At 46.9% G+C, this 25,986-nt stretch overlaps 1 protein-coding gene across 8 annotated transcripts in view; it reads left to right on the top strand.

Moving 5' to 3' along the window:
• Positions 1 to 25,986, top strand: part of RAP1GAP2 (RAP1 GTPase activating protein 2) — a 353,090-nt gene that overhangs the window by 314,689 nt on the left and 12,415 nt on the right. For 7 of the 8 annotated variants that reach the window (XM_075904876.2, XM_025179236.3, XM_075904878.2 and 4 more), the window contains 7 exons: positions 9,721 to 9,858; positions 12,204 to 12,325; positions 14,745 to 14,858; positions 15,830 to 15,947; positions 17,198 to 17,324; positions 21,687 to 21,763; positions 23,302 to 23,340. In XM_075904876.2, the coding sequence (XP_075760991.2) occupies positions 9,721 to 9,858; positions 12,204 to 12,325; positions 14,745 to 14,858; positions 15,830 to 15,947; positions 17,198 to 17,324; positions 21,687 to 21,763; positions 23,302 to 23,310 (705 nt within the window). In that variant the 3' untranslated portion in view covers positions 23,311 to 23,340. The remainder of the gene's footprint in view (positions 1 to 9,720; positions 9,859 to 12,203; positions 12,326 to 14,744; positions 14,859 to 15,829; positions 15,948 to 17,197; positions 17,325 to 21,686; positions 21,764 to 23,301; positions 23,341 to 25,986) is intronic. The other variant, XM_089772180.1, reaches the window with a different exon arrangement.

Below are 25,986 nucleotides of genomic sequence, written 5' to 3'. Positions count from 1 at the left end.
AGCTTTGCCGGAAAAAAGCGCCAGTCTAGATGAGGATCTTTTGGAAAATAAAGCCTTTTCCAAAAGATTCCTTATCCCTTATTTTAAGAGGAATAAGGGATCTTTCGGAAAAGGCTTTATTTTCCGAAAGATCCGCATCTAGACTGGCGCTTTTTTCCGGCAAAGCTCCGAGCCGGAAAAAAGCGGCAGCCATTTTTATGCTAATGAAGCGGGGGAAATTTAAATCCCTGCTTCATTTGCAATTGCGATATGTCTAATTTGCATCCCTTTTACGGAAAAGGGATGCAGCCTAGACACAGCCAAAGGGGAAAGGAGAAGAAGAAAATGCAAAAGGCTAAAGAAAAGTGAGGGAAGAGACTAGAGTGAAACATTGAGTGACCACTCAAGGGATTAATTGTCTGGCAGGGCTGGATTCCTAATAACAGGGGAACAGAAATGTTCTCAGCACTTTGGGGAGGTCCCTGAAGTATGGAGGCTGCCTAATAAGAGCCGTGTCTCTTGGACCGGCTCCATACTGAAGGAAAAGGGAGCATGGCAGGAAGCGTTTGCCTGTGTAAGTCTGAGGCCAGGCTATCCTGGTAACTCTTTCTGCAAAACAGTGTGGAGGCGGCGTATGCTGGCAAACCTGCGCTTTGGTTGCCACAGCTTATTCCAGCCTCCCTGAGTGCAATAAAATCCATAGGCAGAAGCACCGTTTTGCTGGTATCACTGTGTCTACGGGAGAGGCTTTTGCCAGCACTGCGACGTCTATCAGGGATCACATCTTGTCACATCGGTGACTGACCTAGCTATGCCAGAGAAGGTTTGTCTTGAAGACCTGGTCAGAGATAGAAACATAACAGCTGATTTTAATAAGAGTGGATGCAAACAGTGTAAAGAAACCCAGGGCTACTTCAAACCCAGACGGCTATCGAGTGACATTGTTCACAACCAATGAAATGCAATATTAGAAGCGCTACAACATACCATAGGGTACGTCTACACTAGCCCCCTAGATCGATCCAGGGAGGCTAATGAGGGCGACCGGAATTGCAAATCAAGCCCGGGATTTAAATATCACGCGCTTGATTTGCATGTTCCTGGCCGGTCGCCATTTTAGAAATTGACTAGCCTGAAGTAACTGCCCGTGTCTACACGCGGCAGTGAAACGGGATTCCGGAATAAAGCCCCTAAGTCGAATTAGGTGGTAAACCTCATTCCACGAGGAATACCACCTAATTCGATTTAGGGCTTTATTCCGGAATCCCGTTTCACTGCCGCGTGTAGACACGGGCAGTTACTTCAGGCTAGTCAATTTCTAAAATGGCGACCGGCCAGGAACATGCAAATCAAGCGCGCGATATTTAAATCCCAGGCTTGATTTGCAATTCCGGTCGCCCTCATTAGCCTCCCTGGATCGATCTAGGGGGCTAGTGTAGACGTGCCCATAGAGTTCCAGTTCCCAGAAAACTGCACCTGTATTTCCTCCGGGGTTCCCCGGATGCTCCCCCTCTGAGATCCCGGCTCCTCAGATGCCCACATTGCCTTCCCTCCTGACTGGGGTTTTTCCAGGCTGCCCAGTTCCATCGTGTTCTCCTCCGAAAGCCAGACTGCCCAAAGGGCCAGCGTCTGTGCTCTGCTTCCTCTCCAGCGTCGCTGCCAGCTGTTTTGAGTTCTCATGCAGCTTCTTTCTTAGCAAGCGCATTTGTTCTTAAGGTGAAAGCGGCACAGAGAAAACACGGACAACAATAAAAGACTCAACATGCGTGATACACAGCTTGTAGAGATCACCCCAACTCTCCTTGCACTCTGGCTGTGTGGCAGGAGTCAATCATTCTACTTCCTTTGCAAGGATTGGGACTGTCGCTTGGGCAGCGGGTTCCAGTGGGGCCACCAAGCCACTGGGCAGGTGTGTGTGTGTGTCGGGGGGGGTCATCTTGGTGTCCCTTCAGGCAGAAGGGGTGGAGTTGGGGCAGCTTCCTCCAGGCAGCCTCAACGCCGCCCAGAGTGCACCAGGCTCCAGCAGCAATTTAAAGGGCCGGGGACTCCCAGCTGCTGCTGTTGCTACTGAGGCAACAGCAGCAGCTGGGAGCCTGGAGACCTTTTGGATCACTGGGCTACAGGGCAGTTTCCCCCCATGTTCCCCCATCAGTGGGCCTGTCAGGTCCTGTCTCCATCCTGGATCAGAAAGAAGGCCCTGAGTCCATTTAAACTCAGGCTGTTTGTCCAAAAGTCTGTTGGTCTCTGGAGAATCCAGTCTGAACCGGTACATGTAAGTCTTTCCAGGTGGTGGTAGGTAAAAATAAAAAAAATTAATGGAGATTTCCTATCTCCTAGAACTGGAAGGGACCTTGAAAAGTCATCAAGTCCAGTCCCCTGCCTATACAGCAGGACCAAGTACCACCCCTGATGAATTGTTGCCCCAAATCCCTAAATGGCCTCCACAAGGATTGAACTCACAACCCTGGGTTTAGCAGCACAAAATGCAAACATACAATTAAATCCAATTTAAGGTACGTGGAGGGGTTTACACCCTGGCTGATTTGCCTTTAATCACCACTCCCTAGGTTGAGTTCCAGGAGGGGCAGTGGCCGACCCCTCCTCCCCCGCCACCCGGAGTAGAAGACACTTATACCTAAACCATTCCTGCAAAACGGTGGCCCCCAAGGATGCTGCATGGGGTTGCAATATCCCTCGCACACTATTCAGATTTGGAGTCGGACAAGCCTGTGCCCATTATGGCAGGGCTCGGCCAGGTCTGGGAGCTAAGATGGCGCTAGCTTCGACTCCGCGTGCCTTCCTTGCTGTAAGTGTGGCACAGAGAATGCAGCTAAGCCTGGGTGGGGAGAATTCAGTATTCACAGCAAAAAGCTGCCAAGGGGGCACCGAAAGCAAGTGGGGGCTTTCAGGCCTGTCGATGGGGGGGCCAAAAAGGGCAGTTGCCCTGGGGCCCGGCTATCCAAAGGGGCCTGGGGCTCTTGGCCACTGTCCCGGGCCATATAAATTGCCACCATAGCAACGCATTCTGCGCTCCATGTGGCTCTGTGGGGTGGGAGGCGGCGGGTGTGCCAGGCTCTGGGCAGCGCTGAAGGGTAGCCCTGCCCCTTCTGCCTGAGGCCCCACCTCTTCTGGAAGCATGAAGCTGCCTCTTCCCCTTTTCTCTTTGCCCAGTGGCCCGCACAGGCTGTCGGCTCCCCTGGAGCTGCCAAAGTCATTAGGTCACATAGATGACAATCAGTTTCCAGCCACTGGCTGGCTAGGTTGTTCTCATAAGACACAGAGAGGCTCTCTCTAGCCCCCAGCACATGTGGTGTGGGGTATCTGGAAGCTGGATGTTTTCCTGATTGCTGTTTGGAACCATATGGCTTGCTGAAGATGGATGAGATCCCAGAACTTTTACTCATCTCCCTTCTTGGTACTTGCCACACCCCTCTTCCTAGCATGCCAGAGGGTACGTCTGGACTGCAAGCTTCTTTCAAAAGAAGATTTTTCAAAAAAGCTTCTTTTGAAAGAGAGCATCCACACCTGAAAACCAGACCGAAAAAGCAATCTGCTTTTTCGAAAGAGAGCGCCCAGACTGCATGGACGCTCTCTCGAAAGAAAGCCCTGATTGCTAGTCGCAGAATGGCCACCAGGGCACCTGTGCTTTTTTCGATTGCTTCTTCTTTAGAAAAATGTCCCTGTTCTGTGTCCACACATGCCTTTTTTTCAAAAGAGCTCTTTTAAAAAAGGGATTCTTCCTCCTAATTTGAGGTTTACCAATGTCGAAAAAAAACCCTGAATTCTTTTGATTTAATTTTACAAAGAACACGATTGCAGTGTGGATGCAGGTGACATTTTTTTGAAAAAAAGGGCAGTTTTTTCAAAAAAACAATGTAGTCTAGACATACCCTGAAGGAGAGAAGCAGAAGAGGGGAAGATGAAAGCGAAACCATAAATAGCTGATCCCAGGCTAGTCTGTGATTTTCAAGCTGTTGAAGCAGCTTTCACTGCCTGAGGGGTTAGACTTCTAAGTGTGTTTCTCCAACCTGTTAATGCTCAAAAATATTTATTTTTTTAGAGAAGGCAAAGTAGGTAATAACAGCTATTAGCAACTCTAGAATTATTGTATATTACCACAGTCCTTCTGTCTCTTCCCTTTCAAATGCTCAGGTTAAGTTTGGGCCTAATTTTAAACTCATTTGTGCTCCTTTTACACTGGTGTGACTCTTTGGATTCCAAGTGGAGTGACACCTGATTTACACCAGGGCAAAGCAGATTGCGTGTCCCCAGTGTACACGGACAGCAGAATTACACCAGTTGTAAAAATGATATAAAGTGGAGCCGTAATCAGACCAACAGTGTCTCATGTTGGGCACCCAGAACCCTTTCCACAGAGCAATCACTCTAGATCTGATCTCTGTCCTCCTCCTCACAGGAAACCTGCACCCCCCTACAAAAGAGGAGCCTTGGAGAAAGGGCACCATTTCAGGAGAGCAGAGAGGTCAGCAGGCGTGCGTACCGGGATATGTCTGACTTTTCTTCCCATTCCCATAAGGGAGTGAGGGAAAGTACTTGGATTCTGTGAATTACTCCTCTGCCCCCTCCCATCCCCAGCCAGGAGTGAAGGACATGCACAGAAGCCAAGAACTTTCCCCTCGCTCCCTTATTGTCAAGGGAATGGGAAGAAAAGCGACCTGCATCCCGGTGCTGATGGCTGCTGTCCCTCCCCCCCCTGAAATGACCTTGTCTTGGAGCCTAAATGTATAACTTTACTCCAGGTTGAACCTCTCTACACTGAGGCTACATCTACACTGGCCCCTTCTTCGGAATAGCCATGCTAATTTATAACTTTGGAATAGGGAAATGCACGGGGGATTTAAATATCCCCCGCGGGATTTAAATAAACATGGCCGCCGCTTTTTTTCCGGCTTGGGGAAAAGCCGGAAAAGAGCGTCCATACTGGCACGATCCTCCGGAATAAAGCCCTATTCCGGAGGATCTCTTATTCCTACTTGAATGGAGCACAGATGGAGGTAGGCAACAGCCCAGGCCACCCCGTTACAGGGCTTGTGGTCAAGCAAACTCCATCACTAAGCCCTGTTATGCACCCTTCCACACAGGCTTTCCCCTTAGGCCTCCAGCATAGGAGGCAGCTGACTTGCATTCTAGGGATCACTGAGGGGGGAAATGCAAAGCCCTGCTTCCCACAAGCAGTCAGGGGATTTCTCCCTGCACCCCAACACTCTGCCTCTGGCTGGAGTCCCCTCCCAAAGACAGCTCCCTACGCTCCGTCCTACACCCCAACACTCTGCCTCAGCCTGGTGTCCCCTCTTGTACCCAGATTCCTCCACAGAACTTGCACCTCTCACGCCCTCCTCCTCCCAAATCCCTCGGTCCCAGCCCAGGGCCTGCACCCTTGGCCCAGCCTACTGAAAGTGAGCGAGAGCAAGTGATTGGGGGAGGGGGAGAGAGTGGGCGGAGCCTCAGGGAAGGGGTGGGGCCTTGGGGAAGGGGTGGGTTAGATCCTGGATCGCCCTGACATTTAAAAAGTGCTCTTGAGCGGGAAAAGGTTGGAGACCAGTGCTGTAGGCCCACTAAACATTATTCAGAACATCCCTAACATGGCACAAGCTTTAGACACCACATTTATCCAAGTGATTTTGAGATAGTCATGTTACGTGATACTTTTGCCTATAAGAAAGTGGACTTTCTTGCTCTTTTGGCATTTCAGGATCTCCCAGGGCATGTGATGAATTCAACTGCCAGAGTAATTTTGCGTTTGCCTTGTTACCTTTGGACAGCACTGCTGATCTGCCTGATAGCTTATTTCCTTCCCAGTGTTTCCAGTGTAAATATAAAATGAGAGGAGAAATGGTAAATAAAGGGTTTGGGGGGAGAGAGGAGGGTGGAAAGAAATGATTCATGTATATTTCTATTTGTCTCCTGCACCAGTTTGGTGGCCAGTGTCCTCTCCTTCCCAGCTAATGCAAATTCGTCCTTTCACACACTCCTTCCCTATGGCCACAGGAATTTCAAACCATTCCCTGGCTGGCAGGGGTTTCACCTCACTGTGGCCAAGGGGCATAGCCCGGGTGTGAAGGAGCATGGACCCAAATCTGGAAAACACCTATTGAACTCCATTGGAGTTCGGTGTATTCAGGGAATCCAGTGGGAGTTAGGCACCTAAATGTCTTTGAGGATCTGAGCTTTGATGTGTCCCTCCTCCGGGGTCTCCAGGCTTTGGGTCCATGCAGAGAAGCAGCCATTCCCCTCCCAGTAGTTCACATCACTCATCACCCCCAGGAGTGACCACATACCCTGTCTCACCTGCCAGGTCACCTCAGCCTGCTTTTCCCCGCCTTGTCACAGGCGCCTTTCCTGTGCCTTTCAGCTGCGAGCCCAGTGCAGCCTCTTTCCAGGCCCTGCTCCCCTTCTTGTTCGGAAGCCTACCAGCCCGATTTCACGCCGGCTTTGCTTTCACGGCCTCACCCAGCCAGCCGTGGGACTGGTTCAGGGGCGGAGAGGAAGCAGCCAGGCTCAGAGCAGAGCTGGGAATGGAACCAAGCTTGAATGCTCCGCTCACCAGGGGACACCTTCCATTCCAGGACAAACCAAGCAGCCCGAGCGGGGATCTTGTTAGAGTCAGCAATGTGAAAACGCCACTGGCAGAATGCAAGATTTCAAAGTGTAATATGTTTATTTCTGGGAGTTGCGGGCTGCACGTATTCATTATTAGCTGAGGTACAGTGGCCTAATTTTTAACCTGATGCCTGTGGTTAAGCATGGTGATCCACCACCAATTCAGAGAAAAATAGGCCATGTCAACAGATTGTTTTTCTGGCCCCAATCCTGCAAAGGATTAATCAGCTGCTAAGCCTGTAAGAAATGCTGATGGTTTGTTGACAAGAAAAGCTGAGTGAACCACAATGAACTGAGAAAGCACTTTATCTGACTGTACAGTGCATGGAGCACATTAGTTGATATGCCTGTCACCTGCAAGAATTAATTTTGTTTTCAAGTATTTATATATATGTGTCTATATATGTATATATACACACATCCGTCATAATAAACCAAATATTGTGGATTTATGCTTTGTCTTGATTTATTTTGATTGCAAGAAGGGGTACCAGGTTAAATTATCTTGGGAATATACTGTAATATATTTCTTTGGGTTGAGCTGACACCTACTGGTTTAAAAAAGGAAAGTAACAGCAGCCAGTTTCGTGTTCTAGCAGAAGCTGTTGTGACTGGTTGCATAGCACATAGATCAAAGTTCATAGATCAAAGTAATCAGGAGAAAGTGGCACGTAGCCTAATATTTCTTTTCCCCTGAGGCCTGAGGACTGTTTATTTGTAATGGTATTTAAAGCTGTTAAGGATGCAGATTGGCACCTACGGGAATTCCAGATACCTCAGTACCCAAGTCCCAGAAGTCCTAAAAATCATTGTTTCTGGTGTGTGCTTTCAGGGGGAGTGTGGACTAGTGGTTAAAGTGGAGTTTAGGAAGCAGGCTTTCTGGGTTCTTTCCCTGCTAAGAGACTGACAGCCATGGCTCTAAGCTTTTACTTCTGCCACTCCCACTTACTGCCACCTCTTACTTGTTAGAGCCACATGTTAAACAATGCCAGGTCCTCAGTCCATAAACTGTGTGCATAAAACTCATTAAGACAGTAAGGCTGTGTCTAGACTGCAGGGTTTTTTCGAAAAAAGGATACTTTTTTCGAAAAACTTCACCTGCGTCTAGACTACAGCCGCGTTATTTCAAAATTAAATCGAAAGAATGCGACTTTTCTTTCGACGGCGGTACTCCTCATTTCATGAGGAAGAACGCATTTTTTCGAAAGTGCTCTTTCGAAAAAAGGCATTCTTGAATGCAAACAGGGCTTTTTCGAAAGCATCCAGACTGCCTGGGTGCTCTCTTTCGAAAAAGCGGCTCACTTTTTCGAAAGAAGAGGTTACAGTCTAGATGTTCTTTTTTGGAAGAAGCTTTTCCAAAAGTATCTTTTGAAAAAGCCTCTTTCGAAAGAGGCTTGCAGTCTAGACGTAGCCTAAGAGAAAAACATATGTTATGTTTGCTGTATGGCTTGCCATTTAGATGTCCTCTACACTAGGTAGCTAACTGCCGTGCAACATATATGAGTGTTTCCAAACTTTTCAGGTCAGCAACCCCTTATTTGAAGGATCTGCAATCCTCCACAATTTATTATAAAAGAGTAAAAAAAAAGGAATCAGTGATCCTCCTCCCACACTGTGTGTTTCGAGAGGGTGACAGAATAGTTGAAGACCTTGAGAGAACTGAGGGAAATTGTCTTTGCTTTACAGAGCAACACAATTCTCAATGAGTTACCACTCTCCAGATTGCCTGTCATGACCCCTGGTTGGGAAACACAGGCACACAGGCTAAAAGAATAGTTAATGAACTTGCTTTGCCCTTTCACTTGTATGTCCACACTGCATTCCTCTGTTGAGAGAGGAATGCAAATGCAGCCGAGCGAAATTGCAAATGAAGCACGGATTTGAATTTCCCACGCTTCATTTGCATAATGGTATCTGGGCGCTTTTTCAAAATACACTATTTTGAAAAAAATAACCGCTGTCTAGATGGGGTTATTTTGAAAAAAAAACACCCCTTCTTTCGAAATAACTCTTAAACCCCATTTTTTAAGGACTAAGGGTTATTTTGAAAGAAGGGTTTTTTTTTTTAATAACCCCGTCTAGACGGGGGGGGGAGGGTTTCCGAAATAGGGTATTTCAAAAAAGCGCCCAGATGCCATTATGCAAATGAAGTGTGGGAAATTCAAATCGGTTGGCAGCATTTGCATTCCTCTCTTGAAAGAGGAATGCAGTGTAGACATATCCTTGGGCTGTGTCTAGACTATACCTCTCTGTCGACAGAGAGATGTAGATTAGGCACGTCGAAATTGCTGATGAAGCAGGGATTTAAATATCCTGTGCTTCATTAGTATAAACATGGCCACTGCTTTTTTTCGAAACAGAGCTTTTTCAAAGAAAAAACCCGGCAGTCTAGATGCGGATCTGTCAAAAAAAAACCTTTTTCGAAAGATCCTGTAAACCTCATTTTTTTTGAGGAATACAGGATCTGTTGAAAAAGGGTTTATTTTCAACAGATTTATTATCTAGACTGCTGTTTTTTTCGAAAAAGCTCCGTTTCAGGAAAAAAAGCGGCGGCCATGTTTATGTTAATGAAGCATGGGATATTTAAATCCCTGCTTCATTAGCAATTTTGACTTGCTTGATTTGCATCCCTCTTTTGACAGAGGGATGCTGTCTAGACGTAGCCAATAGAATTTGTCTAGTGGGTGAATGCGACAGGGATAATCCATCCCCTGAAAGAGCTCTTTGGCCGGCTCTGGGTGCAGAAGCCTTTACGCCATTTTGGCTGAGTCTCGAGAGCCAGTGTGATGCCCATGACCCACCTCAATTCTGCTTTGAGGAGTTGGTGCAGAATTTAATCCTTTACTAGCCGTTCGTTGCATGGACTCAGCCATCACCATTCAAGATATGCTGGTCAATGGAATTGTGTAGGTCAAGGCTGGTTCATCCTAGGTTAAAAGTCAGCATCTTGGGGTGGATATTCGTGTTTACAAATTCAGCTTGGGTTCAGTAGCTACTGACGCTGAAATTTAAAAATATAACAACATCTGGTGGAGATGCAGAGGGGTGGTGAGTGCAAGGAAACACTGTTCTGGCCCAATAACAAGGGGTTGTTCCCTGTTCCCGTTCACTTGTCCACAGCGAGCCATTCGAGTCCGCAGCCATTCCATGGAAACCATGGTGGGGAGTCAGAAGAAACATCAGAGCGGCGGGATCCCCGGGAGCCTGAGTGGTGGCATCGCTCACAACAGCGGTGAAATAACAAAGACAACCTTCTCGGTGAGTCCAGCATATCTGCTGTGGGACAATTGTTGATAGATCACAGGGGCAGGTGGAGGGTGCGGTCTGTCCTTACTTTCCCTCACAGTGCTGTTCTCCGCAATGTATGGATATACGCTCTAGTGTGGATAAAGCACTGCACCAGATGTCAAGCAACCTTGGGACTATCCCTGTCAATGGCAGAGCTATTGTGTGACCTTGGTCAAGTCACTTCACCTCTCTGTGCCTCTGTTCCCCTCCCACCCTTTGGCCTTCTTGTCTAATGAGACTGTAAACTCCCTGGAGCAGGAACCATTACTTAATATATGACCTTATAGTGCCTGGTACGCTGGGATCCTGGCACAGTCAGGGCTTGAGAGTGATGCCATAAGCATATGTATTTTTTCTAGTATACAGGCAGTCCCCGGGTTACGTACAAGATAGGGACTGTAGGTTTGTTCTTAAGTTGAATCTGTATGTAAGTCGGAACTGGCATCCAGATTCAGCCGCTGCTGAAACTGATCAGTTTCAACAGCGACTGAATCTGGACGCCAGTTCCGACTTACATACAGATTCAACTTAAGAACCCCAGGCGTCCCCAAGTCAGCTGCTGCTGAAACTGATCAGCAGCTGATTCCAGGAAGCCTGGGGCAGAGCAACTCTGCCTCGGGCTTCCTGTAGTCAGCCGCTGGTCAGTTTCAGTAGCGGCTGACTTGGGGACACCTGGAGCAGAGCAGCTCGGGTGCTGCTGGGTTGGTCCAGTAGCACGGCCGCTCCTCGGCACTACTGGACCAACCCAGCAGCACCCCAGCTGCTCTGCCCCAGGCGTCCTGATTCAGCCGCTGCTGAAACTGATCAGCAGCGGCTGAATCAGGACTCCTGGGGCAGAGCAGCTGGGGTGCTGCCGGGTTGGTCCAGTAGCGCCAAGGAGCGGTGCTGCGGGACCAACCGGCAGCGCCCCACATGCTCTACCACAGGCCCCGGGCTTTGCTCCACGTCTCCCTGGTCTGCTGGGGGGGGGCACTAGCTGCGTCCCCCCCCCAGCAGACCAGGGAGACGCAGAGCAAAGCGGCGGAGGACCCGGGCCAGACCGCGGCGCTTCCAGATCAGCTGGAAGCACCGCGGGTCTGGCCCGGGTCCTCCGCTGCTTTGCTCCCCGTCTCCCTGGTCTGCTGGGGGAGCCAGCAGACCAGGGAGACGGGGAGCAGCTTTTCTCGCCCTGGAGGAGGCGGGTGGCGGGACCAGGCGTCCCGCCGCTCCAGTCCTCCGTGGCGAGAAAATCCCCGTTCGTAACTGGGGATCCGACATAAGTCGGATCCCCGTAACTCGGGGACTGCCTGTATTAGGTTGGACATTAGGAAAAACTTCTTGTCAGGGTGGTTAAATACTGGAATAAGTTGCCTAGGGAGGTTGTGGAATCTCCATCTCTGGAGATATTTTAGAGCAGGTTAGACACACACCTGTCACGGATGGTCTAGATGGTGCTTGGTTCTGCCGTGAGGGCAGGGGACTGGACTCGATGACCTCTCACGTTCCCTTCCAGTTCTAGGGTTCTATGATTCAGTTCAGATTTAAATATCTCGTGACAGGGCTTCCACCAGTCGCTTGGAGAGACTGTTCCAAAATCTTATAAATATTGGTGCAGATTTATAAATATTAGGTGACTAACTCCCACTGGTCATGTAATAATAATCAATGGAAATTAAGTACCTAACTCACATAGATGCTTTAGTAAACCCCAGTAGGCACCTATGTATTTAGATACCTACATACATTTGTCAGTCTGGCCCATTCCTATTAGGATTTTTCCTCCTTATTCAGGCCTAATTTTTCTTTTCTTTTATCTGATTAGTCTTTGTTATACCCTCCTGAACCATCAACAACTTTTCTCCCTTTTATATGTTTCAAATCCTTTATCACTGGGTTATCCTGGCCCGTTTAATCTTTGGTGATCCAAACTATACATCTCCCTAAAACTTTGTAGGCAGAAATATTCGCAGAAAAGGTGCATTCATAAATGGGAACTTTGTTTGCAAAGCTAGTGTCAAACATTACCGTTTGCTAGACTGTTGGTGTAATAAGGACAAGGACTAGATCTGAGTGGCAGACTGAGATGTTTAGCTTGTTTTGGACCAATTTTTATTCCATTGTCTGTCGAAAACTTAGAGCTTTCAGATTGTCTTCCTAGATTTTTTTCTCTTTTTTTGGGGAGTGGCATGAAATATGTTGTAGATCTTCACAACGAGGGAAAAATGCACAGCTGGAAATAAGTGTCTGATGTAATTTCTGTTTTGGCTGTGGCAGGGGTAAGACCCCAGAGAGGAATATTGTTGTTTTATTTTAAATTGGAACACTTTGGTTTTCAGCCTCCTGTAGCAGCAGCTGCAACAGCCAAGAACCAGTCGAGAAGCCCTATTAAGCGACGGTCAGGGCTGTTCCCCCGTCTGCACACAGGATCAGAAAGCCAATCAGAAAGCAGGACGAGATGGTAAATACTGATGTGCACCAGTAGCAATTTGTTTGTCTGGGCCTTTGTCTTGACTACGAAAACAGACCATGCTTGGCATCACTTAGCCCAGTGGTTCTCAACTCGTTTCAGTCCACGGACCACCAGGCCAATCAAAAACTTTTCGTGGGCCACCTCCTTTTTGAGACATGATAAAAAAAGAGCAGACAACGAACATTTTGGTTTGAAATTTATTTCTTACTGACAGATGTTTGGTACCTGCCCATGCCGTGTGACTTTGGATAATGTTCCTGTGGACCCCCAAAAAGGTCACCATGGACCACCAGTTGAGAACCACAGACTTAGCCCTACCATGCCATTAATATTAGGTGATCGGGACTGACCCTACGCTCCCCTCATAGGTTGACCACATCCACATAAGTGCCAAACTCTGCCTGTCTAAGAGGCAAAGTCATGGACAAGGGTGCCATTGCTGACAGATGTTAGCTAACACAATGTCATCCATAAGCTCTTTTCCTAGCTAAGAAAAGGGCTTAGACTGAAAGGGTTCCCTCCCCACCTTGCTAGTCCTAAAAGGAATGTTACTGGTGTTGATCTAGTTCAGTGGTTCCCAACTTTTTTTGTATCCCGGCCCGGCAAACCCATTCACAAACTTTTGGCGGACCAGTAACATTTTAATTGCATATTTGCATATTGATTATGGTAATTCACTTTAAGAGGTCACGTGTTATTTTACATCGCATCTGTACACACACAATACGTGTCGTAACGGATCAGTACAACACTAAAAAATTCACAGAAAGAATTCCTCCAGGGAGACTGGTGCCTGCAGATGGAGGTGTGCAGGGAGGGGCACCTGCAAGGGCAGGGTGTATGTGGGGCACCCTATTTAGCAACCGAAATTTTGTCAGGGGCATAGGAGCTGATGCCCCCATGTGGTACCACCAGTCACCTCTGCCCTCCATGGGACGGGGAAGCTGCCATTGTGTCTCCCCCGTCTCCTTCTGTACAACCCCTGCCCTGTGTGTCTCCCTTCCCCAGCCAGGCTGCTCTTGCTCCCAAAGTCTCCTCCCAGCCTCCCCTCCCCGCATCCCCCTTTTCCCTCCCTGTGACCCCCCTTTAGAGTTTCCCTCCATTGCATTCCTGCTCCCATCCACCCCATAAGTCTCCCCTGAATCCGCCCAATGTCCCTTCAGCACCCCCTGCATTCCCCCCACCCCCTCATATATCTCTGTTCTCCCTCACTCCCCTTATCTGCCCTGTCCCTCTTCAGCCTCCTCCTGACCCCCTCAGGGCTGGCTCCCCTTGCCGGGCACACGCTGGGAGCTGGTGGTAGCTTCCCTGGACTCCAGACATGGATCACAGCCAGCTCTGCTGGGAGCAGCCCAGGGCCCAACCCTCCCCCTGCAGCCCCGGGGCACCATGGGCACCACTCCTGGGAGGGAGGAGATGGGAGAGGGGGCATCTCTGACTTGCCCCCCCAGGTGCTGCCCGCCCTGGGGCAGAGGCTGGGTCACACAGGGCCCTGGTCAGGCTAGGGGCGCTGCCCTGGGGGAGGCTCCTGGGGAGCAGCGGGACTGGCCTTTCTGGAGATTCTCCCTCCCAGCTGCAGCCCAGGCTCTGGAGGCCCCACAGCAGCCCCTGCTGGGCTCGGGGATCTGGCCCGGAGCCTGGCCCCAGAATCCCCACAAGCAGCGGCTGCAAGTTGCTTCCTGCTGCCAGGCCTGAGCCAGCGATCGCTTCCCCCCAGCTCCTGCTGCTGCGACCCCTGCCAGGCCCCCCCGGGAGAGGGGAGTGACATAAATGCTCTTGCTTTAAAAAGGCTGTAAATCTAAACTGATCCCTGTGCCTGAGTGAGTGATGGGACAAACACTGTACACAGATTAGAATGGAATGAATCCGCGTACGGGGCTGGCCTGATTAAAGGGCCAAGTCATGTCATACGATTCTTCACCTCCCAGAGACGTGGGCTCTCGTGAGAACAATGTTCCCACGTATTTGTATGACAGAACGCAGACAGGGTGGGCCAGCGTCTGGAAAGGAGGTCCAGACCCAAAATTTAGGTTAGGATCTGAACTTCTCCCAGGTTTTGGGGCTTTGGAAGTGGGGCCCTACCAGCAGACACCTCCTTCGAAGAAGGAGACTCCTTTACCCACCTAACCCATGCATCAGTCTGACCAACTCTATGGAAACGAAGGTTTGAGGCTAGAGACTTCGCATGCTCTTAGTAAACAATCAGTGTCCTGTGTTAATCTCCTGTGTCTACGGGTTAGCTGCCAGCATCCTGGATCCCTTATTACTGAGTTTCTTGTCAGGATTTGATCCTGAGTCAGCAACTGTTGCTCTGATGGATTTACATTGGCCTAAATAAGAAGAAGATTTTGGCCCAGCTGTTTCTTGTCTTCTGTATAATCTGTCCAATCTGTTTTTCGCCCCTCAGTGACAGTGTTTCAGGAACACAGAAGACACCGGATGGGGGACATTCTTCTCAAGACATGAAATCTGAAACTTCATCTAACCCTAGCTCTCCTGAAATATGCCCCAACAAAGAAAGGTAAATAGAAAAGCCTGGAGTTTTTGCCACAGACTATGTCTACACTGCGCCCGTTTAGCGTGAGAAATATGCAAATGAGGTAAAGCGTGGAATATCACTGTGCCTCATTTGCATAATTAATTAGGCTCTGTTTTTGCACAAAACCGTCTTCTTGCGCAAGAGCCGTTCTTCCGCATTTTTTTCAGGAAGAATGGCTCTTGCGCAAGAGGGTTTTTTTGCGCAAAAAGGAGCCGTGTAGACAACTTCTTTTTGCGCAAAAGCCTCTTGTGCAGAAACGGAGCCTAATTAATTATGCAAATGAGGCGCTGTGATATTCCAGGCTTCACCTAATTTGCATATTTCTTGCACCAAATGGGTGCAATGTAGACATAGCCACAGAGTCATCCTTTATGCACTTTAGTAAAGAGCCTCCAGGCAACCAGATGTGAGGAAAGTGAATTTATTGTGTGACTCACTTACAGAAACCTACCACAGTGTCTTTCTTTAAGTGAGTTTTGTTATTAAGCAAAATACAGCCAAGCTGGCATTTCCTTTGCTTGCCTGGAAATACCTACAATTCTCTTGTGAACCCTCTTATTTAAGAAAAAGAACCCAATATTTTGCAGATATTGTTCAAAACACGACAGCATTGCAGTGAACGCATTCTATAGGGCTATTTTGTCAAACATGTGAAAGGTGAGGCTAGTAGGAATCCATGGAAAGCAGAAGGGAAATCGATAGAAATATTTAGTGTTTTGTTTAGCCTTTCAGGAATGAACATGGGCCATTTGTTTCTGTTAATCTTATACACTCATCACTTCATGAGGTTTTTTTTAATGATTTCATATGGGTTTAAAGACATCAGGCCCAACTCACCCCGATGCAATGCTGTTGAGTCAATGAATTGCATCGAGGATGAACGTTTCCCATTTGCCTTAAGGATGAAGCTGTCCGGGCTGCAATCATCTGTTTTCTTTTTGTTCGCTTGCTAGGCCATTTATTAAATTGAAAGAGAATGGAAGATCAAACATCTCACGCTCTTCATCAAGTACCAGCAGCTTCAGCAGCACAGCAGGGGAGAGTGAAACCTTGGAAGAATACGATAGCGTGGTAGGCATTAAAATACCACCACACTTACATACAGCAGGGCCTGCTTCTGATCCTGTTTACACTTGTCTAAGTCCCTTGACTCCTACTGAGTTACACCTGATTTACACTGGTGTAAGTTCAGAATTAGGCTCATAATAGGTACACATAGTTGTATATTTATCTAAATGCCTTCATGTCACTGATTTTACTGCAGTAAAGCTTTTCTCTTTAGCCACCATTTTCAAAAATGAGTTCCCCTCACCTCAGTTAACTAAAAATTCTGCTGTAGTTCTCACTCTAACTCCTGGACTGAGTCCACTGGTCCTCAGCACAATAAAATAGTGAATGTTAAGGGCAGGTCTACACTGTGGGGCAGTGTTGACCTAAGACATGCAACTCCAGCTCTGTGAATAGCATAGCTGAAGTCAATGTACTTTAGGTCAAGTTGCCACGTGGTCTCCACTGGGGGGGAAGGGGCTGATGGGAGAAAGTCTCCTGTCGATTTCCCTTATGCTTCTTGTTCCGGTGGAGTACCAGAGTGAACAAGATAGCGATCAGTGGTTGATTTAGAAAGTCTTTACTAGACCTGCTAAATCAACCCCTGGCAGATCAATCACTGCAGCACTGATCTCCTGGTGGATCTGCCCTAAAGTTATGTCTGCACTTCAGTCACGGGGTATTAGTGCAATTAGTGTAGACACACCCAAGCTTTACTAAAGCCAGCTAGTTCAGATGCTAGACTAGTGAAGCATGTTAGCCTGTACTTCAGCAGATTGCATAGTGCAGCTAGAAATCTTACCGGTAATGACATTCACAGGTCAAGTTATAGTGGCTGCTCCTTCCCCCTCCATATTTGCATTGTACTCATCACATGGTAGCAAAGTGCCTCAAAGTGTCATTACCTCCATGTTATTGATGGGGAAACTGAGGCACGGAGCCGTGAAGTGACTTTTCTGGTCACACAGGGAGCCTGTGACACAACCAAGAATATAATGCAGTCTCCTACTTGGATGATTGCTCCATGTTCACAGTCCTAGGAGCTTTGCTGCATCTTATTGCGGATTGTGGGGGGCAGAGCTGTGCAAGTCTAAGCACTAGCAGGAAGCCAAGAGAGTTTGCTCCATCCATACCTCTTCTCCCAAGAATCGTCCCACTTCCACTGTGACACTCGGCCTGGGGTCTCCACTGAGCACAGAAGGCAGTGCAATATAAACAGAACACCCTTGACGAAAGCTCTCGGTAAATAGTCTTTGCTCAATTTCTGCCTACAGGGCAGCCAGCCATCCACGGCATCACCTTTCAAACAGGACGTGTTTGTCTATGGCTCTTCTCCCAGCAGTGAGAATCCAAGCATGGCAGCAGCTGCGACACCAGTGATCATGAGCAGGAGCCCCACAGGTGGGTAGGATGCGGTAGTAGCACCGAATGGGACAGAAGCCTGTCTCTGTGGGGCACACGTGCACATTTCTTTAGGGAGGCCAGTTCACTAAGTGCCTCTCCTGGCACGAAACCTAAGGAGTTGGCTCCATTCTAGCCTTCTTGAAAGGTTCTTGTACTGCCCTTCCACCACAGTGCCCGAGTGTAACCCGCACGCAGAGCTTCCGTCTACACTGCCTCATTTTTACATAATGAGGAACATGGCCCTGTCTACGCTGCGTTTTTTCCACAAAAACCTCTTTTTCAAAAAGGATCAGAAGAGAATATGCAAATGAGAGCACAAGAAATGCTAATGAGCGCTTCATTTGCATTTCCTCTTCCGCAAAAATGATGCCGTGTAGACAAAGCACTAGTGTGGTTCACTGTCCCATGCAGTGGCACCTAGACCACAGCAACAGCTAAGAACAAGAGACCTGTACAAGATGGGCTGATAGCCAGCTGGCTTATAGTTCAAAGGGTAGAGGCTCCTATACCAGGCTCCAGAGGTTCCTGGGTTCAAATCCTCCTAGCAGCAGTTACACAAGCACCAGTAGTGCATTCAGCAACACAACTGCACATCTGTCGTGGTGTTTGGCCCTTTCCCCAGGGAGAGAAGTGGGTGCAGTGGACGCTCTTGCTTTGGTAAGGTTTGCGTGGGGGTTTCTTTTGTCCCACTGGAGATGGCAAATGTGTTGCCATTGGATGGGGTGAAATTAAGTACCGGAATTTACTGGCATGCAGCCTGGGTGGTCGGGACCCAAGGCAAGGTGTGGGGAAGTGACCAGCTCTGGACCTCTAGAAGGGATGGGGGTAGGGACCAGACTCCTCTGGACAGCCCTTCATGACTGCAGCTGCCCTAGGGACCAGGAGCCGTGGGGCTGTGGCAGCTATTTGAAGTGTGTGTGTGTGTGTGGGGGGGGGGTCCCATTGCGGAAGCAGCGGCAGCTAAATGCCTCAGGCCCTTTTAAAGCACTGGGCAGCTACCCCTTTTACTCCCCCCAGTCAGTGGCCCTGCTGGACCCTATCAACAGGGCTGCTGACGGGGGAGAGCAAAAGGTGCAGTGCCTTAACATCAGCCATTTACAGGCCAGTACCAGTGGCTGCTTCTTGCTGGCACACGATACCGGCCCCCTTTCACCTCAGTCACTGGACCCCCTCGAAACACCACAGTCCGTTCAGCACAGGCACGAGGGAGCAGAATGGCACACGTCTTTCTAGTCTTTTCTAAGTCAGCAAAGGCTGCCACTGCTCTCCCCAACACATTGTGCCTTTTGATTTCCAGGGCCCCAGCAGCAGTGGGAAATGAGCTTTCTTCTATGAAGAAAAATATGCCCTTGTCATTGCTGCGGAAGCTGCTTCATAGCCCTGCTGGCAGTGCCTGGATGCAGCCTCCAAAACAATGCGCAAAATTGCTTTTAGAAAACACATATTTGTCTTGCAAGAGCAATAATGGCTGCACTTTGGGAAATGACTGGTCTTAATGACCTTCCATGCCAGACACTCTGCCCCCAGCCAGTCATCAATCTCCGGTGAATATCGTATCACCCGTCACTGTTACTTAGAGTCCTAATCTTAAGCGGCTGCTAAAGTCCCACTGTAATCAATGGGACAATTCACATGAATAAGGACTACTTGCCATGTGAGAATGGCTGAATTTGGACCCTCACTTAGGGCTTGACTTAGCAATCCTTATTCACATAGGAAAACAGTTCCATGAAATCAATCAGTGGGCATGGCTAGCTCAAATAAGGGCCTCTTAGCATGACTAAGGATTGAAGAATGGGGGTCATGAAGCCCAAGCCAAAATCTATTCAAGTCAATGGGCATCTTTTTATTTTCAGGCAGTTCAGAATATGCATTTACTATGTGTTCTCCTGGAAGCACATAGGTAACCTTATACATATTAGCTACGTCTACACTGGCAGCTTCTTGCGCAAGAACTGTTTTGCGGAAGAGTTCGTGCGCAAAAAGTCTTCCACAAAAGCACGTCTGCACTGGCATGTGCTTTTGTGCAAGAGCGTCTATGGCAGTGTGGATGTTCTCGTGCTCAAGAAAGCTCTGATGGCCATTTTAGCCATAGGGGTTTCTTGCGCAAGAAATTCATGTTGCCTGTCTACTCTGCCCTCTTGCACAAGAGCTCTTGTGCAAGAGGGCTTATTCCTCGTGAAGAGAGGAATAACTCTTCCAGAAGAAGCCCTGTTTTCCGACACTAGACTGTAAATTTATTTGCACAAGACCGCGCGTGCAGTGTAGATACCCGGCAAGTTTTTGTGCAAGAACAGCTGTTCTTGCACAAGAAGCCGCCAGTGTAGACGTAGCCATACAGTATAGAATTTAGACAGATGCTCAAGTCCCATTGACTCCTTAAAAATGAAATAGAATGAATCATTTGGTCCATAGAAGTCTGACGATGCTGTCTAGGATCATTTTACACTTTCTGGCTATGTCTCCATAGACATATCTGCCAGTCCAGAGAGACAGTCCCATGAGTGAGGACTGAACTAGCGTACTAAAAACAGCAGTGTGGACATTGCAGCGTGGACTCTGCCCAACTCATAATGTTCATCTGGCTATTTTTTGTGTATTAGCTGAAGCCCTGGGCTGGGAGGTTGTGCTTATACCTGGGCTGTGTCTAGACTGGCAAGTTTTTCTGCAAAATCATCTGCTTTTGCAGAAAAACTTGCCAGCTGTCTACACTGGCCGCTTGAATTTCCGCAAAAGCACTGACGATCTCATGTAAGATTGTCAGTGTTCTTGCGGAAATGCTATGCTGCTCCCATTCGGGCAAAAGTCTTTTTCCAAAAAACTTTTGTGCAAAAGGGCCAGTGTAGACAGCAGAGATTTGTTTTCTGCAAAAAAGCCCCGATCGCGAAAATGGCGATCGGGGCTTTTTTGCGGAAAAGCACATCTAGATTGGCCACGGATGCTTTTCTGCAAAAAGTGCTTTTGCGGAAAAGCATCCGTGCCAATCTAGATGCGCTTTTCCGAAAATGCTTTTAACGGAAAACTTTTCCATTAAAAGCATTTCCGGAAAATCATGCCAGTGTAGATGTAGCCCTGAAGTATAGGCATACCTTCATTGACCTGAGCAGAGGAAGCCTCCAAAAGTCAATGAAATGCCAACTTATTTCTAAAATCTTGGCTTGTAAGGGGTGGTGCAGACATGTCCTGGTCACCATGGTATCCATTTAGCAGACTTTGTGGTTTTTATGCTTATATGCTGCACCAGGAATTTCTCTTAGAACTAGAGCACATTGGTGGCTGTGTGTTGTTGGCTTGTTGACCTTCCAATGTGGAATTTCCATCACTGGCAATATTTAAGAGCAAACTGGATAGACATTTATCAGGGATGATCTAGATGGTGCTTGGTCCTGTCATGAGGGCAGGGAGCTGGACTTGACAACCTCTTATGGGCCCTGCTAGTTCTGGTGTTCTATGGTTCTGTGATTCCCAATGGACTGGAAGCTATGGACTTGAGGCTCCCTGGAATATGTTGATTCAGAACATAACCAGTAACCAAGAAGCTTCCTTTGGGCTTGATTCTGCCAGGGTTATGTTGAGCTGAAGCTCACTCTACCACTAGTTCCATTCATTTCAATAGACTGACTTGCAAAATAGGGTAGTGATCCCAATAAAGGTGACAGAGTGGGAACCTTAGATAATTCATTATAATAATGACAATACCACCATTCTGTTCTGGAAGGTTTTGTGTGTGCAGGCAAGGCATTTGGGACTCAGCATCATAGATCATAGCTCTACCACTATTTTAATTTCATGCCCCATAAAGAGTGTGGGAGGAAATGATGATGCAAGTGTGAAGTTACGAGTTAATAAAAGTATAAGCAAATTGCTAAACAACCATCTCAATTTAGCCTTTCACAAATTTAGTAACTGGGAACAGCTATAAAAGAAGGACAACTTGGAAAGTCTGAGGGAAACTTTATTTCTTTTTCTTTAGTTCTACCCACGCACCCGTCACAGCCCTCTTCCTTCTTGTTCTTCCAGTTACTTTTGTCAAAATTAAAACTGTCATTCTCTGTGTTTAAAATTTGTATTTCATATTTATCCTCCGAGCAAACAGAAACCCGTGTCATGCATTTCATGTATCAGTCATTTATTAGTCTTTTTTATGCCATTTCTGTCAGAAATATTATGGGCTATAATTAAGCATGAATTTACTCCATCAAAGACGATTACTTAATGTGGACATTTTGCCAAACCTTTAGGAAAAGATTAAATGATTGATAAAAATCAATGGGAAATCCACTGACCAGCTTGTTGGGTTGGTCTAGTGCAGTCAAACAGCTTAAACAAATATTGTTGTATTGATTTTTTTTCTGACAGATATAAAGAACAGAAACTCTCCAAGGTCAAATCTAAAGTTTCGCTTTGATAAGCTTAGCCATTCCAGTTCCAGCACGGTACGTAATGTGTCACAGCTCCAATTGTCCTATGTGTCTGAGCCGTGCGTGGATAGAGAATAGGAGCCAATTGCAGGAGGTTTCCTGATTCTCAGCAGCAGGCAAGTGGGGGGCCCACTATAACTTCTGTAAGCAACTTTATGCCTGTGGAGAATCGGGTATAGCAGTTCTACGCCCTGGAATACCTTGATAGGCCAGGCGAAGGAGGGATAGTTAGTGTGGCAGGCAGTTCTCATTGCACAATGTGGCTGTAGCAGACTGGAGAATGCAGCTTTATGTCTAAGGGTGTGTCTACACAGCAAAGGTATTTTGGAATAACGTCCGATATTCCAAAATAACTATGCGAGCGTCTACACAGCAATTCGTTATTTTTAAATAATTTCAAAATAATGGATGGCTTATTCCGACTTCTGTAAACCTCATTCTATGAAGAATAACGCCTATTCCGAAATAGCTCTTTCAAAATGAAGCATGTGTAGATGTTCCACTGCTGCTATTTCGAAATAGCCCCTCACCAGGGCCATTCTAAGTTATTCCTCCTGGGGCTCTAAATCGAGATAACACGTCTACATGAGGGAAGCCTGCCTTGGACTAATAACTATTCCAGAATAGTTTATTCTGAAATAACTGTGCAGTGTAGATGTAGCCTGAGGTTGCAAATAGAGACTTTGCCAATCCACCTGTCTCTCAGATAAATATATTCTTTTTTCATTTCTGTGGCTCCGTCTACATTCCTTCATACACTCAGAATAGCTTATTTTGAAATAACTGTGCAGTGTAGACGTTGGCTAAGGGTCCAGCGCTGGTAGGATCTCTCACATCAGTCCACAAGAAAATGCAGACACAGGGAGGGAAGGCCATCTGATCTCCACCACCAACCCTACAGGGGGACAACTTGCAGGTTGCTCCAGAGCAGAACCCGAAGAGAAGTGTTCCAGGCTGAGGCATGTTCTGTGTATAATGAAAGATCTGTTCTCTCCCATGCACACAGATCCCTCCTCCCCCACACACTAAATTATATGTGCTTCTAGCACATGTGGACAGTTTCTTACAATGAGTTACCAGAGTCGACATCATACATGCCAATTTAACAGAGACACACCAGCCCAGGAAGTGCCCACAACAGTCACCAAAGCATGCCATTCCCAAAGAGATTTTAATTTCTTCTGGCGTCAGGTGGCTCAGTCGTGCAAACTGGATAGAAGGCTTCTTTTATAGCAAGGAATGGGGGAGGCAGAAAAAGGGATTGGGAGATGCAGAGGCTCTGTTCAGGGCCAGTCCCTGTGTGATATCAGCGGGCCATCAGCTAGAGGTGGTCCAAATGCTTCAAAATTGCGATGAGTTGTCATTATAAAAAATTCGTCGGCATTTTGTCCTTTATTTTTTCCATCCATTCTGATCCTAACAATGTGAATGTGAATGTAATTTCTGACCTTCCTGCCAGCCTGGGGCAAGTTAGGAAATACCGGAGGTACAGGGTAAAAAGCTTTTTACACAAAGCTATAGGACAAATCTGTATTGTGCTTATTTTCTTTTAGACTCACTAGCAGGAGCCAGACATCATGAACTTGTAAAAGGTAAGTGTTTTGTAATATGCTCTAAGATGATTAGTCCACCCTCCCCTTCCAGTGTATGTACAGTGCATGTACGTTGGTTTTGTCTAGCTTAAAAAGGGCTCTAGAAGTGATCCTGTCAATTAGACCAGTAAGTCTAACATCAGCACCAGGCAAATTAGTTGAAACTGTAGTTAAGAATAGAATTGTCAGACACCTAGATGAACATAATCTGTTGGGGAAAGTCAACATGGTTTCTGTAAAGGGAAATCATCCCTTACTAATCTGCTAAAGTTCTTTGAGGGGCTCAACAAACGTATGGACAAGGGGGATCCAGTGGATATAGTGTACTTAGATTTCCACAAAGCCTTCAACAAGGTCCCTCACCAAAGGCTCTTAAGTAACGTAAATTGTCCTGGGATAAGAAAGAAGGTCCTCTCATGGATTGATAACTGGTAAAAGACAGGAAACAAAGGGTAAGAATAAATGGTCAGTTTTCAGAGCGGAGAGAGGTAACTAGTGGTGTCCCCCAAGGGTCCGTACTGGGACCAATCCTATACCAGAGAAAGGAGTAAATAGTGAGGTGGCAAAATCTGCAGATGATACTAAACTGCTCAAGATAGTTAAGACCAAAACAGAGTGTTAAGAGCTTCAAAAGGATCTCACAAAACTAAGTGATTTTAATGTTGATAAATACAAAGTAATGCACATTGGAAAAAGTATCCCAACTAAACATACAAATGGTCTAAATGCAGATGAAGTGGGTTGGGCCCATGAAAGCTCATGATACCATCTACGTGTTTTGTTAATCTTTAAGGTGCTGCAAGACTATTTGTTGTTTTTTAAGTTCTTTCCAGTTACAGATTCAGGGTGTGTCTACACTGCAGGGCTTAACTCAAAATATGCTTCTCAAATTGAGCTACATCAATTGCAAATCTTATTTCGAAATAGCTTATTTAGAAATAAGGAGCCTCTGCACAGCACTTATTTCGAAATAGAGCACTCTTCCTCTGACTTCCCTTACTCCTCGTACAATGAGGGTTACAGGAATCAGAGTAAGAAGTCCTCCAGCTTGACAGTATTTTAACACTATTTCAAAATAACTGCTTTCTGTGTAGATGTGAACTAAATTATTTTGGAATAGCCCTAGTTATTTCGAAATAGTGTTGCAGCGTAGACTTAACTCAAAAAAGCAAACAGAATGTTAGGAATCATTAAAAAAGTGATAGGCTGTGTCTACACTGGGCCACTTATTCCAGAAAAGCAGCTGCTTTTCCGGAATAAGCTGCGAGCTGTCTACACTGGCCCCTTGAATTTCCGGAAAAGCAGTGACGATCTAATGTATGAAATCAGCTGCTTTTCCGGAAAAACTATGCTGCTCCCGCTCGGGCAAAAGTCCTTTTTCCGGAAAACTGTTCCAGAAAAGGGCCAGTGTAGACAGCACGGTAGTGTTTTCCGCAAAAAAGTCCCGATCGCGAAAATGACGATCGGGGCTTTTTTGTGGAAAAGCGCTTCTACATTGGCCATGGACGCTTTTCCGGAAAAAGGGCTTTTCCGGAAAAGCATCCTGCCAATGTAGAAGCTCTATTTCCGGAAATACTTATAATGGAAAACTGTTCCGTTTTAAGCATTTCCGGAAAATCATGCCAGTGTAGACGTAGCCATAGAGAATATCTTATTGCCTCTTTATAAATCCATGCTACTCCCACATCTTGAATACTGTGTACAAATGTGGTTGCCTCATCTCAAAAAAGATATATTGGCATTGGAAAAGATTCAGAAAAGGGGTCTTTTATAGAGGTCTGTAGTATCATGACAGATATGGAGAAAGTGAATAAGGAAAAGTTATTTATTTGTTCCCATAAGAACAAGGGATCACCAAATGAAATTAATGGGTAGTAGGTTTAAAACAAACAAAAGGAAGTTTTTCTTCATGCAGTGTACAGTGAACCTGTGGAACTCCTTGCCAGAAGATGTTGTGAAAACCAGGACTTTAACAGGGTTCAAAAGAGAACTGGATAAATTCATGGAGGTTAGGTCCATCAATAGCTATTAGCCAAAATGGGTAGGAATGGTGTCCCTGGCCTCTGTTTGTCAGGGGCTGGAAATGGATGACAGAACAGGGATCACATGACGATTACCTGCTTTGTTCACTTCCTCTGGGGCACCGGGCATTGGCCACCGTCAGAAAACAAGATATTCGGCTAGATAGACCTTTGGTCTGACCCAGTATGGCTGTTCTTATGTTCTTAATTTTCAAAGCCCAAATGGGGTTTCCACCAGTTCCCTTTTGCAGTGATTATCTGGCAGACTAACAGATCTCATTGTGGTAAGGTCAACAGTTTTAGCTGTTGCACTGCTTTTTAAAGGAGTGGTTAGCATTTTTACAGAGAAACTAAGGATGTGTTTTGTTTACTCTCATAATTGAAAAAAAAAAGTCAGGCTGAGTAAATTGCTCAAATATCCTCCCTCACATTCCTGTTTGCAAAACAAACAGAAGACACTCCCTCCCTCCCCCCACACACTCACCAAACAAAAACATGACAGCCAGATAGACATTTGGGCAGGACTCATGAATGGAAACATTCAGCTCATAAGGCAAATTTTTGCAAATCTTAGCAGTTTTTCAACTTGTAACAATCTGGGGGGAGGGCAAGGTGTCCCTGTTCT

The sequence above is a fragment of the Pelodiscus sinensis genome, chromosome 21 (assembly GCF_052426305.1).
Source record: "Pelodiscus sinensis isolate ZL-2025 chromosome 21, ASM5242630v1, whole genome shotgun sequence".
Lineage (NCBI taxonomy): Eukaryota > Metazoa > Chordata > Testudines > Trionychidae > Pelodiscus > Pelodiscus sinensis.
Note: the sequence above shows the minus strand (reverse complement) of the source record. Positions and strands in the feature narration are given on the sequence as shown.